At 49.1% G+C, this 15974-nt stretch overlaps 1 protein-coding gene across 1 annotated transcript; it reads left to right on the forward strand.

The window, feature by feature from the left end:
- Positions 1-70: 70 nt before the first annotated feature.
- On the forward strand, positions 71-15974 carry ITGA10 (integrin subunit alpha 10). Its single transcript, XM_004420568.3, has 30 exons — positions 71-906; positions 2413-2524; positions 2719-2828; positions 3054-3145; positions 3383-3497; positions 4218-4345; positions 4521-4669; positions 5343-5493; positions 5700-5865; positions 5998-6071; positions 6342-6486; positions 6698-6846; positions 7077-7220; positions 7353-7556; positions 8086-8216; positions 8622-8788; positions 8884-9026; positions 9485-9598; positions 9799-9884; positions 10030-10171; positions 10343-10435; positions 10595-10671; positions 10826-10915; positions 11333-11417; positions 11586-11699; positions 11957-12037; positions 12193-12306; positions 13613-13708; positions 13985-14098; positions 14396-15974. The coding sequence occupies exons 1-30, from the start codon at positions 753-755 to the stop codon at positions 14459-14461; spliced, it is 3606 nt and encodes a 1201-aa protein (XP_004420625.2). The 5' UTR covers positions 71-752; the 3' UTR covers positions 14462-15974.

The following is a 15974-nucleotide window of genomic DNA, read 5'->3' on the forward strand; positions in this document are numbered from 1 at the left end:
TAGTCATTTGAGGCCCCTATTTCTGTCACTGTGGTTTGGGTTTTCCATGGGATTAGCTGCTGGCATCATCACCCACAGACTTTTATTGAGCACCTACACTATGCAGGACATAATACTTGGTGGTGGAGCTACAAAAAGCTAAGAAGCTCTATGGTCCCAACTTCAGCTAAGTTTATAGCCTGGTTGAGAAGATGGGGTCTAATGTTGAAGTAATTATACTGGTTCCACAAAGCACACCGCATACCAGTTCATGGTTTATAGTCCCTCCAATACCACAAGGCAGCATGGGCTAAGAGTCACAAACAGGACTAAGTGGAGTGAGGCTGGTAAGGCTTGGTTTGTGGGCTGGCTGTGTCTTCACACGTTGGGACTCCGCTTGGTTGGTTGGGGAAGTGATATCACTGTTATCAGCTCTTTCATTTTCCATATCCCAGGTTGAGATAAATAAAGTTAGAAAGTAAAAAGTATCTATCTCCCATTCCTGCCTTCTATTCTGAATCTGAAGAAAGCATTATTGCCTGGCAACAGCAAAGGATAGGAAAAAAGGAAGAGAAAGAAACGGCAGAAATAGTCAAGAATTGTGTTCTCTTTGGATATTGAGGTGATGCCTCCAGGGGGCAGCACCAAGGCACAGAACTAGAGTAAGATTGCTCAGTCCTCCTTTTCTTGGTCTGGGGCTCCCCACAGTTCCCCACCATCACTCCTCCCATTCCTTCCAACTTTATTTTTAGCTGCCAGTGGGAGGGGGCAGGATGGGAGGGAAAGTAAAAAAAACAGAAAAGGAGAGGGACAGAGGCACAGAGGACTTCTCACATGGACAGAGGACTTCTCACACGGACAGAGAACAACCAGACATGGAGCTCCCCTTCATCCCTCCCCTGTTCTTGCCCCTGATGTTCCTGACAGGTGAGAGAGGTTAACTTCTTGGTTTCCGGTGGGAATGGAATATGTTTGTATTGTTTGGCATTGGGACCTTTAGGGTTAAAATTGTTCAGGAATTAGGGTGAGAGATTAATACTGATTCTACATTTCTAGTGTGTATGTGGTGGGGGCGAGGGGCGGGGGGAGTTGGGGGGCGTTGCATGATTGCATTCTTATGCCCAACATATGACTGCTTCAATATTGAGACTGGCAGGGCCTCGTGTAAGATGTGTGTTCATTTATCTAAAATCTTCATCCTAAGACCTGGAGGAGTGAGGGGACCAAAAAGAAACCTGATGTGACCTTCCATGTGGCTAGTCTAATTCCTATTATCCCCCTCCCTACTTCTCCCTAATCTTGGTGGTCTCTGGGGCCTGAGGCATAATTGACTAACTCTGTGGTCAGAACTCTGGGTTTATCTAAACCAATGAGCTACAATTCCTGGTCATACAGCCCTGCCAGTTTCCTGGATGCAGAAAGGCTCACATACAAAATACCTTTCTGAAAATGAGCATAGTTTGAGACAGAGCTATAGCCATTGGTGGCTGTGGCCTGAGAGGGGGTTGCTTGAAAGGAAGGAGCAAGGTACAGTCAGGGAAAGAACCATGGGAGGGACAAGAGGCCTGGAATTTTTCCTCATTGGTGCCCTGTAATCTTCGTTTCCTAAAATACCAGCTCTGATTTTAAAGGGACTGAGGTTGGGAGGGAAGAATCAGCTAGGACATGATTGAGGGGTCTTTAGGGTGGGATGAGAGTTAAGGAAGAAATGCAGGTAGGCAGGGGGCAGTTGGGAGGGTGGATGAATTAGAAAGGAACGGGATTGTGGGAAACTTTGAGGTAATGGGACCCTTGGTAAGGATGGATGGCAAACCATATGTGTGGGCAGGCGAGTGGCCCCACCCAGTTAATTACCACTGAGGTTTCCAGGGCTGGAATCAACCAGAGACCTAGACATTGGAGAAAGAGTGAGAGTGTAACAATGACACTGGGAGTCAAGAAGAGATAGAAAGAGAAGGAGACCCAGACATACAGTGCTCCCTAGACTCCTTGTTCTCCCTATGGTCCTGAGTTGGGGGAGAATTTGGAAGAAGTAGTTGTTCTGGGGCTGCAGAAAGACCTTCTCCCTCTTTTGACTCTCACAGCTTGGGGAGGAGGATGTGTAGGAGGAATAATGTGGAAAAGAGGAACTTGACCCTTCCAGACATGTCTGTAAATGAGATTTCAGAAATGGGAATGAAAATACAGCTGTGCACCAGCATGGCAGAGGGACACAGTTAGACATCCGGACCCAAACACAGGAAGGAGATCATCCTTGCTTGGAGCTCTGAGTACATGACGTTGACAGAGGCCAGGACAGCTTATGAGTAAGAAGTAGGGAGATAGACCGAAATCAAAATGTTCCCTTCGTGGCTTCTCTTTGGTTGTGCTTTTCCAGGCATTCATTAGTCTCTCTGACTGCTTCCTGCTAACCTTATGATCCTGGCCCCCCAGGTCTCTGCTCCCCCTTTAACCTGGACGTACATCGCCCACGCCTATTCCCAGGGCCACCCGAGGCTGAATTTGGATACAGTGTCTTACAACATGTTGGGGGTGGACGACGATGGTGAGGAGGAAACCAGAGGGCCATGGGGTTGGGACTGTGATAGAGCTATTAAAGGGGAGGCAGGGTAGATGGGAATCTAATCTGGTCTTTTGAAAGTGGCTAGGGCTCTAGACTCTCCACCCCCGTGTGCTTCCCCTCTGGCCTATCTCAAAGGTCATACTCACACTACACTTATATTCATGTCCTCCTCCCAGGATGCTGGTGGGTGCCCCCTGGGATGGGCCTTCAGGCGACCGAAGAGGGGATGTTTATCGCTGCCCTATAGGGGGCTCCCACAATGCCCCATGTGCCAAGGGCCACTTGGGTAAGAAGATGCTTCACTCTTCCACTCCTAACCCTTAACCTTGATGTGCTAGTAGCTGTGACCACTTACACCTCACCTTCTTTGCTCCCATATCTCACATACTCCGCACCCCTGACTTGATCCTGATCTCTTCTCATCCTCTTCCAAAATCACCCTGAACTTAAGCACCCCGTCATCTGTGACCCCATGATCTCATTCTTTCCCACCCCCTCATCCCCCAACCAGGTGACTATCCACTGGGAAATTCATCTCGTCCTGCTGTGAATATGCACCTGGGGATGTCTCTACTAGAGACAAATGGTGATGGGGGATTCATGGTGAGCTAAGGAACGGGTGGTGGGTGATGGTGGGGGGAGTCTCTGAAAGTTCGTGGCAGAGAAAAGAGCAATATGGTAAAGGGTAACTGGTATATGTGGAGGGGTCAAGGAGTTAAAACCCTAGAAAGAAAGGAGAGGAATCTCAGGGAGTGGTCTCAATGCCTCCGTTGACTAGAAGCATGTTCTGAGGGTGCCCTCTCAAGCCTGGGAATAACTATTTCCCCCACCCATTCTCAGGCTTGTGCCCCTCTCTGGTCTCGTGCTTGCGGCTCCTCTGTCTTCAGTTCTGGGATATGTGCCCATGTAGATGCTTCATTCCGGCCCCAGGGAAGCCTGGCACCCACCGCACAACGTGAGCCGGAAGAAGGGACTGAGGACTCAGTCCTCAGAATGGGGTGCAGGGTGGGAAAAAGATGGGGCAAGAGGGTATGATGCTTGATAGGGGGCCTGCATGACTATCCTCATTGCTACCTAATATACCTGCAAAACCTCCAGATTTCCTAACAGATTAGAATTCAGACTCTACCAGGGCATCAAGACTCCATGAATTGATCTAACCAACTTCAAAAACTCAATTCTCATTATATCATTCCATACCCTGCACCTTGCCCATAGCATTCACCTTAACATTCTCCTATGTATCATCTATTTTTATACCTCCATCTCCTTTTGTTTAAAGTGTTCTCCACCCAAATGCCTTTCCTTATATTCTCCTCTCCTTAAACATCTTCAGTCTTCAATATCTTCTCAGTTCCTGCCTCCTTTGATTGCCTACCATCAGAACTGACCCTCTTTTGTTCTCCCATAGCATAGAGTGGTACTGTGTTTCTGCCTAGTGCTTAATTCCTTTTTCTTTGTTTTTTTTTTTTTTTGGTAAATTGTATGTATGCTCATCGCCTCTTTTATTTGTTTCTACATTTACCCAGGGCCTGGCACACTACCTTCCTTGCATGTCAGAAGTGCCTAATAAATGTTTGAATTGAATGTGCCCTCCTGTGACCTCTTCCCTTGTTGCCCCCATGCCCAATATCCTTCTGCTCCTCTGTTTCCCGTCACCATACCCTCCTCTTAGGCTGCCCGACATACATGGATGTTGTCATCGTCTTGGATGGCTCCAACAGCATCTATCCCTGGTCTGAAGTTCGGACTTTCCTACGAAGACTGGTAGGGAGACTGTTTATTGACCCAGAGCAAATACAGGTAAGAGAAGGCAATATGGGTGGGCTTGGAGGGGAAGAGACAGGAAGAGAGGAGATAAATGTTAGGTAGTGGTGTCTTCAGTGGTATCTGGGTGCTCCTTTCCTGTCCCTCACATACTTTCTTCTCCCCCTACAACCATACACACCTTCCATTTGAATGTACACTTTATTCTCAGGTGGGTCTGGTACAGTATGGGGAGAGTCCTGTACATGAGTGGTCCCTGGGAGATTACCGAACCAAGGAAGAAGTGATGAGAGCAGCAAGGAACCTGAGTCGGCGGGAGGGACGAGAAACAAAGACTGCCCAAGCAATAATGGTGGCCTGGTGAGGCATTGGGAGGGGAGTGTGGGAGGCCAGAGTGAGGAGGGCCTAGAAAGGTTAGGGGAGGGTTTGGAGGGCAGTGTGTACATCCCAAGATTCTTGCGTGCTTATCTCTGTGTCCACACTAATGGTGGGTGGGGGAATGCTAAGTTGGCTGTCATTGCACTCCCTCTCAACGCATTTCCTCAAAGAGTCTATGTCTGTGTCTCTCCATGTTTCTGCTTTATTTATCTCTGCAGACAGAACTCTCTATCCCTCCGTTCCCACTTTGATCTTGGCCTTCAGGTCACTCCACCACTCATATCCTAGCCCACTTTCCAAACGTGATTCAAAACTTATCTCTTGAAAGACTCCCCTGACCTGATCATTCTCCTTTATTCTACATTCCCTTAATACTTATCCTCCCAAATGTAATATTTGCTGAATAAATCTATGAATGAGTGGATTTTATACTTATTTGCACTGATGATATGCTACTCTATATGTTCTATGACACTCTTACTGTGTGCCAGTGTCCATGCTAGACACTGTTGGGGAGATAGACTAAAAAGGCAAGATGTCTGACCTCGGTGAAGTGCTGACAGTGTTGAGTCCTGTGTGTGTGTGTGTGTGTGTGTGTGTGCACGTGTATCTGCATACATCTGATCACATCTCACTCCTTTCTCTCTTTTCTCAGCACAGAAGGATTCAGTCAGTCCCGTGGGGGCCGACCAGAGGCTGCCAGGCTACTGGTGGTTGTCACTGATGGAGAATCACATGATGGAGAGGAGCTTCCCACAGCACTAAAGGCCTGTGATGCTGGAAGAGTGACACGCTATGGGATTGCGGTGAGAATCTACCCTGGACCTGGAAGGATGGAGGTGGGTGGGGACCGTGACATTGAGGACTGGGAACCTGAGGAAAATGAGCATTAACTGCTTCCCAGATGTCAGCCATATTTCCTTTCCTTCACTTTAGTTGGCTGTGTTCTATACCAGCTGTAACATTTCCCTCCACACAGCTAACAGACCCTACCTTGATCTCCTGATACCAGGTCCTTGGTCACTACCTCCGGCGGCAGCGAGACCCCAGCTCTTTCCTGCGGGAAATCAGAGCTATTGCCAGTGATCCAGACGAGAGATTCTTCTTCAATGTCACAGATGAAGCTGCATTGACTGACATTGTGGATGCACTAGGAGACCGGATTTTTGGCCTTGAGGGTAATGATTACCTTGGAGAAACTGGAGGGTAGGAGGAGTTCTGGAGTGTAGGTGGGGTTCTGGAGTGAGTTCAATAGGTCAAAGGGGGAACTGTCTTCCCTAATATTGCCTTGATATTTTCTCATGCTCAAGGGTCCCATGGAGAAAACGAAAGCTCCTTTGGGCTGGAAATGTCTCAGATTGGTTTCTCCACTCATCGACTAAAGGTTGGACAGACTCTGACCCTTCCATGACCCCTTTCAACCTCTGACTCCTTCCAACCTCTGACTCAGACAACTTCAACCCCAGGGCTCTTCTAGATTCCTCCTTTAACCAATGTCCATGCTGACCTTCCCATGCCTTTCCAACTCCCAGCATAAAAAAATATATATGCTTTTTACCCCAGCATATTCTCAGGGACCCTCTCACTCCTGGAGATTTTTTTCTCCTTATTCCCCACTGTCTTTTCAGTGAGCCCATCTGGTTCTGCCCTACAGGATGGGATTCTCTTTGGGATGGTGGGGGCCTATGACTGGGGGGGCTCAGTGTTATGGCTTGAAGAAGGTCACCGCCTTTTTCCCCCACGGACGGCCCTGGAAGATGAGTTCCCCCCTGCATTGCAGAACCATGCAGCCTACCTGGGTGAGTAGCAGAGAGTTGCAGAGGATTAGGGGATGGGGGTGGGGGAAATGCTTCCCCAGTCGGGGGGATAATGTACTCCCTCTTAACTCATGTAGTTTCTCACTGATCTCCTGCTACTTTCCTTGGAACCTCCTTCTGTGCCTTTAAGGAACCCTCCCACTCTGACCCCATCTTCCTTCCCTTTCACCTCTGATTCCTTGCCCACTTCTAGGTTACTCTGTTTCCTCCATGCTTTTGCGAGGTGGACGCCGCCTCTTTCTCTCAGGGGCTCCTCGGTTTAGACATCGAGGAAAGGTCATCGCCTTCCAGCTTAAGAAAGATGGGGCTGTGAGGGTCGCCCAGAGCCTCCAGGGGGAGCAGGTAGGGCATCCAATGGAGGGTGGGGTTCTTGGATCCTGAGGGACCTCCAGGCTGTCAGGGAAGAGAGTGAAGGGGCAAGAGAGTGAAGGGGCCTGAAAAGTCTGTACTGAATTCTGGTTGGCAGACTGTCAAAGGTGTGAGGTCCAGATTGGCAGGCTGATGGGTGCTTCCCATTTGTCCACAATCACCTTCCTTTTTCTCTGGGGTCACCACTCCCTACCACTTCCCAGATTGGCTCATACTTTGGCAGTGAGCTCTGCCCATTGGATATGGATGGGGATGGAACAACAGATGTCTTACTTGTGGCTGCCCCCATGTTCCTGGGACCCCAGAACAAGGAGACAGGACGTGTTTATGTGTATCTCGTGGGCCAGGTGAGTCTTGCTGGGATCCCCTAGAACTTGTTTGTTGAGGGTGGAGGGTGGGAGGGAAGGTACATACAACTGAGGGCTGGCTGAGTGGTGGGACTGTCAGATCAGCATCTTCTATCTTCTCACCTCCACCAGCAGTCATTGCTGACATTCCAGGGAACACTTCAGCCAGAACCCCCCCAAGATGCTCGATTTGGCTTTGCCATGGGTGCCCTTCCTGATCTGAACCAAGATGGTTTTGCTGATGTGGCTGTGGGGGCACCCCTGGAGGATGGGCACCATGGAGCACTGTACTTATATCATGGAACCCAGAGTGGAGTCCGGCCCCATCCTGCCCAGGTCAGGAGTGGCCAGATAAAGCAGGGGCTTGGTGGGAAGAAAGGAAAGGGAGATATGCTCTTTGCTTATCAATTGTCCCCTGGTCTTGAGACCCAAACTGAACAAGTGCTTTTTTATCAGTAGGCGAAAAGGTGAGGTGGTGGGGTAGGATAAAGGTTGCTGTTCAGGGACTTCTGAATGCAAGCAAGTTTCTCTTATTCCTTCCTATGCCTGAAGGGAGTATTAGAAAGAGCCAGGGGGCCGGCCCCGTGGCTTAGCGGTTAGGTGCGCGCGCTCTGCTGCTGGCGGCCCGGGTTCGGATCCCGGGCGAGCGCCGACGCGCCGCTTCTCCAGCCATGCTGAGGCCGCGTCCCACATACAGCAACTAGAAGGATGTGCAACTATGACATACAACTATCTACTGGGTCTTTGGGGGAAATAAATAAATAAAAATTATAAAAAAAAAAAAAAAAGAAAGAAAGAGCCAGGTAGGAGGCCTGGGAAACCAGGTGTGTGTGTCCCTGCTAAGCCTTTCCTCTCTTCCTCTCAGCGGATTGCTGCTATCTCCATGCCACTGGCCCTCAGCTACTTTGGCCGAAGTGTGGATGGCCGGCTAGATCTGGATGGAGATGACCTGGTAGATGTGGCTGTGGGTGCCCAAGGGGCAGCCATCCTGCTCAGGTGAGCAGTCCCAGCTCAGGTAGCAATGGACAGCACAGCATAGCTGTTAAAAACAAGGGCTTTAGAGTCACAGACTTAGATTTGGATTTCTTGATCAACTTACTTTGTGCTTCCGTTTCCTAATTTATAAAATGGGAATAATAGTAGTAGCTACCTTACTGGCTTGTTGTGAGGATTAAATGCAATAATCCATGTAAAGATCTTAACACAGTGCCTAGCACATGGCAAGTGCTTATTAAATGTTAGCTGTTATCTTACTTCTGTCAGAAATTTCAGGGGAGGGTGACACAAGGGCATCTATCTCCTTGTTCTTTCCGTTGACCTCAGGGAGGCAGACACTGGAAATTGCCTTTCTCAAAGGGCTTTCCTCCTACTGCTAGAATTTCTTCCCCACCCTGTTCCTAGCTCCCGGCCCATTGTCCACCTGGCCTCTTCACTGGATGTGACTCCACCAGCCATCAGTGTGGTTCAGAGGGACTGCAGGCGTCGAAGCCAGGAGGCAGCCTGCCTATCTGCAGCCCTGTGCTTTCAAGTGACCTCCCGCACTCCTGGCCGCTGGGATCGCCGATTTTGTGAGTGACTAGAATGCATCCTAAGCAACTCTCAACTCCTTGCCTGCCTTGGTCTCTGGACCCCCTCCACCCTCCCTCTTGCCTGCCCCATTCAGACATGCGGTTCACAGCATCACTGGATGAATGGACAGCTGGGGCACGTGCAGCATTTGATGGCTCTGGCCAGAGGCTGTCTTCTCGGAGGCTCCGGCTCAGTGTGGGGAATATCACTTGTGAGCAGCTGCACTTCCATGTGCTGGTGAGAAGGGGACAGGAACTGCTTTGCATCTGGGCTGGGGAGTGAGGGGAAGGCTGGATCAGAGAAGGAATTTCTGCTGGATGGGCAAGAAAGCTGAAGACAGGAAAATGAGAAAGTTCAGACTTTGGAGTCTGGCTGATCTGGATTTGAATCCCAGCTCTGCCATTTACCACCTGTGAACTCTGGCAAGTCACATATAACCTGCAAGCCTCAGTTTCCTTGCCTGCAAAGGGGGGATAATAATAATAATGATAATAATAATAATAATAGTAATAATAACTACATCATTGGAGTTGTATTAGAATTAAATGTAATTAGTATTGATAAAACCTTAGGACAGTGTGCAGCACACAGAAAGTGCCCAGTAAATGATCACTGTAATTATTACATTCTGCCAGGGGCCTGGCTTATACCCTTAACCCTAGGTCCTCATGATCCTTGATTCTGGTTTCCCTCAGGATACATCAGATTACCTCCGGCCAGTGGCTTTGACTGTGACCTTTACTTTGGACAACACCACAAAGCCAGGGCCTGTGCTGGATGAGGCCTCACTCACCTCCATACGAAAGTTGGTCAGCAGTGCCAAACCGTGCCCTGCCCCTGGGTCCCAACACCGCCCTTCTCAGTGAATTCAAGAGGAAGGGGAGGGAGGAGACATGAGATCATGGTGAAATCTGACCTGGGCACCCACTCTTCCCTTTTCAGTTTTCCCCCAATTCCATTCCTTTCTCCTTGCATTCTTCTTACCCTCAGCCCCTTCTCTCTCCTCTAGGTGCCTTTCTCGAAGGATTGTGGCCCTGATAATGAATGTATAACAGACCTGGTGCTTCGAGTTAATATGGACATCAGAGGCTCCAGGTGGGATGGACGTGAACTGGCCAAATCAGGGTGACCTGATAGAGACCGGAAGGGACTTGGTGGGTTGTCTCTTGCTCAGGAAAACAGAAGTGAGGCTTTTGGCACCCCTTCAACTCCTGGGCTCTCCCTTATCCACCACTCCTAGGAAGGACCCGTTTGTGGTTCGAGATGGTCGGCGGAAAGTGCTGGTGTCAGCAGCTCTGGAGAATAGGAAGGAAAATGCCTACAACACTAGCCTGAGTCTCAGCTTCTCTAGAAACCTCCACCTGGCCAGTTTCACTCCTCAGGTGCCCTTGGGGAAGGGAGTTTGGGAGGAGTCAGGGAAGGAGGAGGAAGAAGATGGGGTATTGGCCTCAGCTATGAGGGGTTCTAGAGAAAGATTCAGTGTTTAGAGGCTGTGGGCGGGAGAGCAGTTGCAGCCCCAGCTCCAGCCTCCACCCCCATTCCTCTGCTCCCAGAGGGACAGCCCAGTGAAGGTGGAATGCACAGCTCCTTCCCCTCATGCCCGGCTCTGCAGTGTGGGGCATCCTGTCTTTCAGACTGGAGCCAAGGTGAGTTGGGGCCCAGGATGAGACAGGGGCTCTGAGAGAGCAGGGGCTGGAATCTGTGGGGCCTAGGAGTTTAGGGAAGAGGGCACACAAGGGCTCCTGTTCCTCTGTAGTTGCCCCATGAAGAGGAATCTACCATGACCCCATGTCTCCTGCCCTCAGGTGACTTTTCAGCTAGAGTTTGAGTTTAGCTGCTCCTCCCTCCTAAACCAGGTCCTTGTGAGGCTGACTGCTACTAGGTGAGAACAAAGGGAACTTCTTCCCAGCCCTCTCCTTTTGGGTCTTGGTGGGAAGGGGGTTGGGGGTAGGGTGTATACAGCATTGACTCCTCTACTCCAGAGAGGGGTGATTGAGACAGAGCTGGGATGTGAGCCTCTCCCTCTGACCCTACAGCAATAGCCTGGAGAGAAATGGGACACTTCAAGATAACACAGCCCAGACTTCAGCCTACATCCAATATGAGCCTCACCTCCTATTCTCTAGGTATGGCTCAGCTCCCCACTGGGACCCTGTTCTGACCGCAGACTCATACTCTTTATGTTTCCTTCCTTTCCCTCCATGTGCTTCAGTGTTCCCCAAGACCCAAACCCTTGGGGCTGCTCCATCTTTTGGCCCTCAGTCCCACTCATGCTGAACATTCTCTTTTAAATATCTTACTTTCCTAGATACAGGTATACCTATACATCCTAGGTGTAGGGATTTGCTGGGCTCCGGGGGTTGGAGCTGGGGTGAGGGGATATGGGATGTGGCCATAAAGTTTGTACCAAGTCTATGTCATGTCCCATTTCTATCTGTGTGCTGGCCCTGCCTTGCCTGAATCCATTTCTCTGTGCTGATCGTGTGCCTCTGGATCTGTGTCATGGCTGTGACCATGTACTTCCTGACTTGGTGTTCACGCAGTGAGTCTACTCTACACCGCTATGAGGTTCACCCATATGGGACCCTGTCAGTGGGTCCTGGCCCTGAATTCAAAACTACTCTTAGGGTGAGAAGCCAGATGGGCCTTGGCATGAACAGAGGGATGGGGAGGAGTCCTGGAAAAAGGATGGGAAGAGTCTCTCTTAGATTTCAATGGTATCTAGGGTAAAGGGGAATAGATGAGGAAGAGTCTTCTTTTATCTCCCACCTCTTCCCGTTTCAATCCTCCTCTTAGGTTCAGAACCTGGGCTGCTATGTGATCAGTGGCCTCATCATCTCAGCCCTCCTACCAGCTGTGGCCCATGGGGGCAATTACTTCCTTTCACTGTCTCAAGTCATCAGTAACAATGTGAGTCTGTGCTAGGGGTGTGTGGAACCCTGCCACCTTGATCTGGTGGACTCACCCAGCTCCCTGTCTGCTGGATCACTGCTCTCAGGGCTCTTTCCCCTGGGAGACCTTTCTTTCATATATGTGGCTTCTTTGAGAAGAAAGAAGGGGATTACCCAGGGAAGAACTACAATAGTGTGGATAGTATGCTCCTGCTCAGCCTAGAGTGGCTGGCCTCTTACCATCAAGAAGGTCCCTCAAGTTGAATCTTCCTCTAGGCAAGTTGCACAGTGCAGAACCTGACTGAGCCCCCAGGGTCCCCTTTGCATCCAAAGGAGCTTCAGCACACAAGCCGACTGGTATGAGTCACAAGAAAGTGAAGAAGGTGTCCAGAGTGGGAATGCAGGGGTGGGGGCAGTAGAGTTTGGAGCCTTGGGATAGGGAGTAGAGCCTGGAGTGGGGAGGAGGGGATCTTCCCACTTCAGGGTTCTGATCTGTCTCTTTCTTTTGGTAGAATGGGAGCAACACTCAGTGTCAGGTTGTGAGGTGCCACCTTGGGCGGCTGGCAAAGGGCACTGAGGTCTCTGTTGGACTACTGAGGCTGGTTCACAATGAATTTTTCCGGAGGGTAAACCGTTTCTTTTCTACTACTCTCCCCTTCTGCTCCTATCTGGAACTTTAGCATAGGCTTTGGAGGTAGACAGACCCATCTTCAAATTCCAGCTTTACCTCCTACTAGCTGTTGGACCTTGAGCAAGTTATTTTATCTCTTTAAGCTTCTTTCTCTTCATCTCTAAAACAAGGAAGATAATACCTACTTTATGGGGTTGTTGTAAAGAAAAAATGAATAATGAGGCAGATTCATTAAAAACTAGTTATTATCCTTGTATTTTCCTCCATTTATCATCCCTTAGTGCTTTATCAATAATCAATCGACATTTATCGGATACCTAAATTCAATCAATCAATAATCCATCAACTGCCTACTATATAAAAGGCTCTGTATTAGGTAGACACTGATGAGAATATCTCCAACATTTAGCACCATGCCTAACTCATTGTAGTGACTTAATACATTTTTGTTAAATGAATGAATAAATAGTTGATATTACTTGCAGGGTATGTATTGGAGGGTAGTGGGAAGTAAGATTATATAGTTGACAGGGATCTAGATTATGAAAGTTCTCTAAAGCTAGGGAGATGAAATTGGACTTAATACGATAGGCAGTCAGGAGTCAGTGTGAGTTGCTGAGCAGGGAAATGACATCCTAATTATAACAGCTATTTAGTACTAGAGGTTTATATTGTGCTTTCCCATATACTATCTACTTTGAATGATACAGATCCCTGGGATGTAGGCATATGTGTTAGGGAAGTTAAGTCTGACCAACCATTCCTCTGTAAGTCTGGTTCTCTTTGTCTCTCTTTGGTATCCTCTTTTTCATTTATTTATTCTTTCAACAAAGATTTATTGAGAAACCACTATGTACTTAGCACTATGCTAGGCACCAGGCACTAGGGACACATAAATTAGTAAGACACAACCCTTGACCTCAAGGATCTTATAGTTCAGTGGTGAAAGACAGAGAAGTAAACAGAACATTATAACTTGATCCAGGGTGGTAGGGGTTAAGAGGACACACTTCCCTAATTCTCAGAGGGGATGACATCTAAACTTCAACCTAAAGGAGGGGTAGGGGTTAGCCAAAGAAAGCGGAGTTGAGTGCATTTCAGGTAAAGCAAACAGCATATATGAAAGACCAGAGGCTTTCCATCTATTTCCTCTCTTTCCCTGTTAGTCTCAAAACTTTTCTTCTGGTCTTGAGGGTCCTGCAAGTTGTGCCTCTCAGCTTCATCCTTGCTATTGGGGTTCCAAGAGCTATACCACCTTAAGATGGCTCACTTTAAATGTCTTCCCATCCACTTGTCCACAGGCCAAGTTCAAGTCTTTGACAGTGGTCAGCACCTTTGAGCTGGGAACTGAGGAGGGCAGTGTCCTACAGCTGACTGAGGCCTCCCGTTGGAGTGAGGTGGGGCTGGAGACTGAGTTTGAGAGCTGTGAAACTAATGAGGGTGGGGATGGGGTAAGGGTACCTCTGAGCTTTTTCAGAACAGAGGTATCTTCATTAGGCAGCAGTCGGTGACTTAGAAGTGATAAATCAGGATGCTGGGGTCCCACTGCCTCCATTCCTACCTCAGTTTCTTTCCTTTTATTCTTTTATTTTGAGGCTGGCTTTGCTATAATGTGGGGAGAGGCTAGCTGGGCAAAAGGGTGCCAGTAAAAAATAACTCTCCTCCCCATACAGAGCCTCCTGGAGGTGATCCAGACCCGCCCTGTCCTCATATCCCTGTGGATCCTCATTGGCAGTGTCTTGGGAGGGCTGCTCCTGCTTGCTCTCCTTGTCTTCTGCCTTTGGAAGGTAAGCACTACTTTAGTGGGGAATATGGGGCATGGTGCCCACAAGTTGAGGGATCCTTGATGATAGCAGAGAGAACTGGATTTGTGCTGGGCAGCTAAGCAGGCTGTGGGTGTCATGCCTGAATCTCCTTCACTGTACTCCACAAATGTTGGTTGAATTAAACTTAGCCAAGTAAAATAAATTTGAATCTCATTTTTGGAAACAGAACAAAAGTGAAGACTTCAGCTATGTCTGAGGGCTGTTGGCAAGGTCCCCAGGCAGGGCATTTGGCAATGACTCTTATCTCCTCCTCTACAGCTTGGCTTTTTTGCCCGTAAGAAAATCCCCGAGGAAGAAAAAAGAGAAGAGAAATTGGAGCAATGAATGTAGAATAAAGCCCTAGAAAGTCCTCCTTGGCAGCTTCTCCAAAAGACTTGCATAAGAGCAGAGGTTTAGGGGCTCAGATGGGACAAGAAGAAGCCTCTGGACTGTCTCCCCAGACCTGCAGCCTGACTTGACTTTTGAGTCATGAGGATGCTGCTGGCAAGAGATGAGGCCTTCCCTCATACAAGATGGCCTGGCACCAAAGCCAGGAACACTCCCACCCTGTGTTTCCCTCATAATCCTGGTTCCACAGTCAACATTGGGGCCTGGTTTGGGGCCCTTTTTTCCCTGTCCCCAGGAATCAAGAATTTTTTGCCTAGGTCCCTGACTTCTTTCAGATTCCCTCTACATCCTCCCTCACAATTTGGAAAGGATGAGGGTTATCATCCTCCATTCCCTGCCTCTCACCTTCCTGCCTGTGCCCTACTCCACAGGAGAGAGCTGACGTTGGCTTGAAAGAAGTAAAGTCAACATCTGCTGCTTTCCTGTGGAGTCTGGTGATTCAGAGAGCCAGATGGGGAGAGTCAACAGGAAAAAAGGAGGGAGGAGGAAAAGCCACAAGAGACATTCTGTACAATTCCAAGGAACAGAGAAGCCTTTAGACAGGCAACTGCCGTCCTCCTGAAACCCGAGACTTCATGGTGTACTTGCCCGCCCTCAGGTGCTGGTGAAACAGAGCTGCCCCAGGCCTGCTGGGCATGGGTTTCCCAACTCGCAGCCTTCCCTGGGAGCAAAGCCAGGGCCAGGTGCCTGATTCTCTGGAACCAGGGGCCCCCGGCTGGCTAGAGCCGGAATAGCAGAGAAGACTGGATAATCCTGGCAGTGTTTCTCCTCTCTCAGGCCTCATGCACTCTTGAGCCCTCATTGGGGCCTCCTTATAGAAAGTAGAGAGAAGGCAGAGGATTGCTGCTTGATGGTGGGAAACTCTTTCACCTTATCAGCTTTGGGAAGCAGCAGCCCCATGGGGTCTGAATGAGTGGGGTCTGCCTTAAGGAAGAAGCTGAAGTGGGTGGCAGGGGGTCTTGGGAGCAAGCCCTGACTTGCTCAGCACTGGTTGCGTAGTACAAATAGCTCCTAGGAAAATGTTTCTGGGGGCAACTCCATTCATACCTTGTAGGACTTCTCTGGGGGAATCAGTTTGCCAGCCCTTGCCTGATGTTTACTGGAAATTCCCAAGTTAATTTCTATCTCTGGATCACCCTCCCCCTCCGCCACCACCCACCTCTTATGGTCATGGCCAGTAAAGAGAATTGGATTCTCATTGACAACTGGGTAACTTGTATTTCTTTGCAATCAATACTTTGGGTACCAAAGTCAATTATTGGTCTCCAGAGTGCAGCTCTCACAGCCGTTTGAAGAATCAGCACCCATTTAGAGCTGAGAAGAGAAGAGACCTGATCGGGCAGTTGACTAGCAGCCACAGAACCTGTCCTCCAGGGCTGTTCTTGAGGCCTGGCCACAATGTTTATTTTGGCATGTCTCTGGCCTTTTGCAGAGGGCATTGTCTCTGTTT

This window comes from Ceratotherium simum, chromosome 2 (genome assembly GCF_057802395.1).
Source record: "Ceratotherium simum simum isolate JZ-2026a chromosome 2, ASM5780239v1, whole genome shotgun sequence".
Lineage (NCBI taxonomy): Eukaryota > Metazoa > Chordata > Mammalia > Perissodactyla > Rhinocerotidae > Ceratotherium > Ceratotherium simum.

Excerpts from the sequence above, each read along its gene's own strand:
- ITGA10 (XM_004420568.3), top strand. The coding sequence starts at position 753 with ATGGGAGGGAAAGTAAAAAAAACAGAAAAGGAGAGGGACAGAGGCACA. Across the intron at positions 6,847-7,076 it reads AGAGCCTCCAGGGGGAGCAG|ATTGGCTCATACTTTGGCAG; the intron begins GTAGGGCATCCA and ends ACCACTTCCCAG. Across the intron at positions 13,709-13,984 it reads AGGCCTCCCGTTGGAGTGAG|AGCCTCCTGGAGGTGATCCA; the intron begins GTGGGGCTGGAG and ends CTCCCCATACAG.